At 44.4% G+C, this 766-nt stretch overlaps 1 protein-coding gene across 1 annotated transcript; it reads right to left on the bottom strand.

Annotated features, from left to right (window-relative positions):
* Positions 1 to 4: 4 nt before the first annotated feature.
* On the bottom strand, positions 5 to 763 carry LOC106322093 (probable S-adenosylmethionine-dependent methyltransferase At5g38100; the record flags this gene model as incomplete). The annotated part of the gene is made up of 2 exons (XM_013760267.1): positions 5 to 109; positions 224 to 763. Coding segments are annotated over 2 exons (645 nt in total), but the record flags the coding sequence as incomplete, so codon positions are not given.
* Positions 764 to 766: the final 3 nt, after the last annotated feature.

Genomic DNA, 766 nt, shown 5'->3' with positions numbered 1-766 from the left:
CCTCTATTGTGAATCTCCCGTTTTCCTCTATGATTTGCTTCAACTCACTTTCTTCTGCAAAGTAGAGTGGCGTGCTAAAAGAGTCCACCTTGTCTTGTTCGATAACACCCTTTTAATTAGAAGCAGAAGCTAGTGTTAGATGTTTAGTAGTACGTTTTTGGTTTTAATTAGGTAATCTGAATATGCAAGCCATGTTACAAAAAAAAGAAAACTGAATATGTACCTGTTGAGCAAGGTCGTTAAGAGAAGCTCCGACAGCATCCAACACTATTCCTTTGGAGGTCTCGGACATCTTAACTCCGTCTCTCAGACACGATCCAAAAAGCAACATCAATCCCCCGGGGACGAGCTCGTCGGCTCTAGCATCTAATAGAATCTTGGCGTCGGCTGAGTACTGATCAAGATATGCTTTCTTGACCGCTTTGTTGAACCCAGTGCAATGCATGTCTCTGTTCCAGGATGGAGAGTCGCGGTCCGTGATCCCTTTGGGGATTTTGGAGGTGAAATGGAATGCGTAATTGATAACTCCTATGTGGAAACTCTCTTTAGGAAGAACACGTTCGAAGAAGGAACCAGGAACACCAGCACTATAGTATCTTCTGCCCGCAGGAAGTGACTGGAAGAGAGTGTTGAAATCGTTAGTGGTAAAGTCGTTGAAGAGGACTTGGAACTCGATGTTCTCGGCCGGGTTTTGTCCGGTTTCCTTGCGGTACTTGTCTTCAACTGCATCAATGATGTTTTGGACTGCAACAAAAGTGTTAGGTCC

This window comes from Brassica oleracea, unplaced genomic scaffold (genome assembly GCF_000695525.1).
Source record: "Brassica oleracea var. oleracea cultivar TO1000 unplaced genomic scaffold, BOL UnpScaffold06378, whole genome shotgun sequence".
NCBI lineage: Eukaryota > Viridiplantae > Streptophyta > Magnoliopsida > Brassicales > Brassicaceae > Brassica > Brassica oleracea.
The sequence above is the reverse complement of the archived record's forward strand: the minus strand, read 5'-3'. Positions and strand labels throughout refer to the sequence as shown.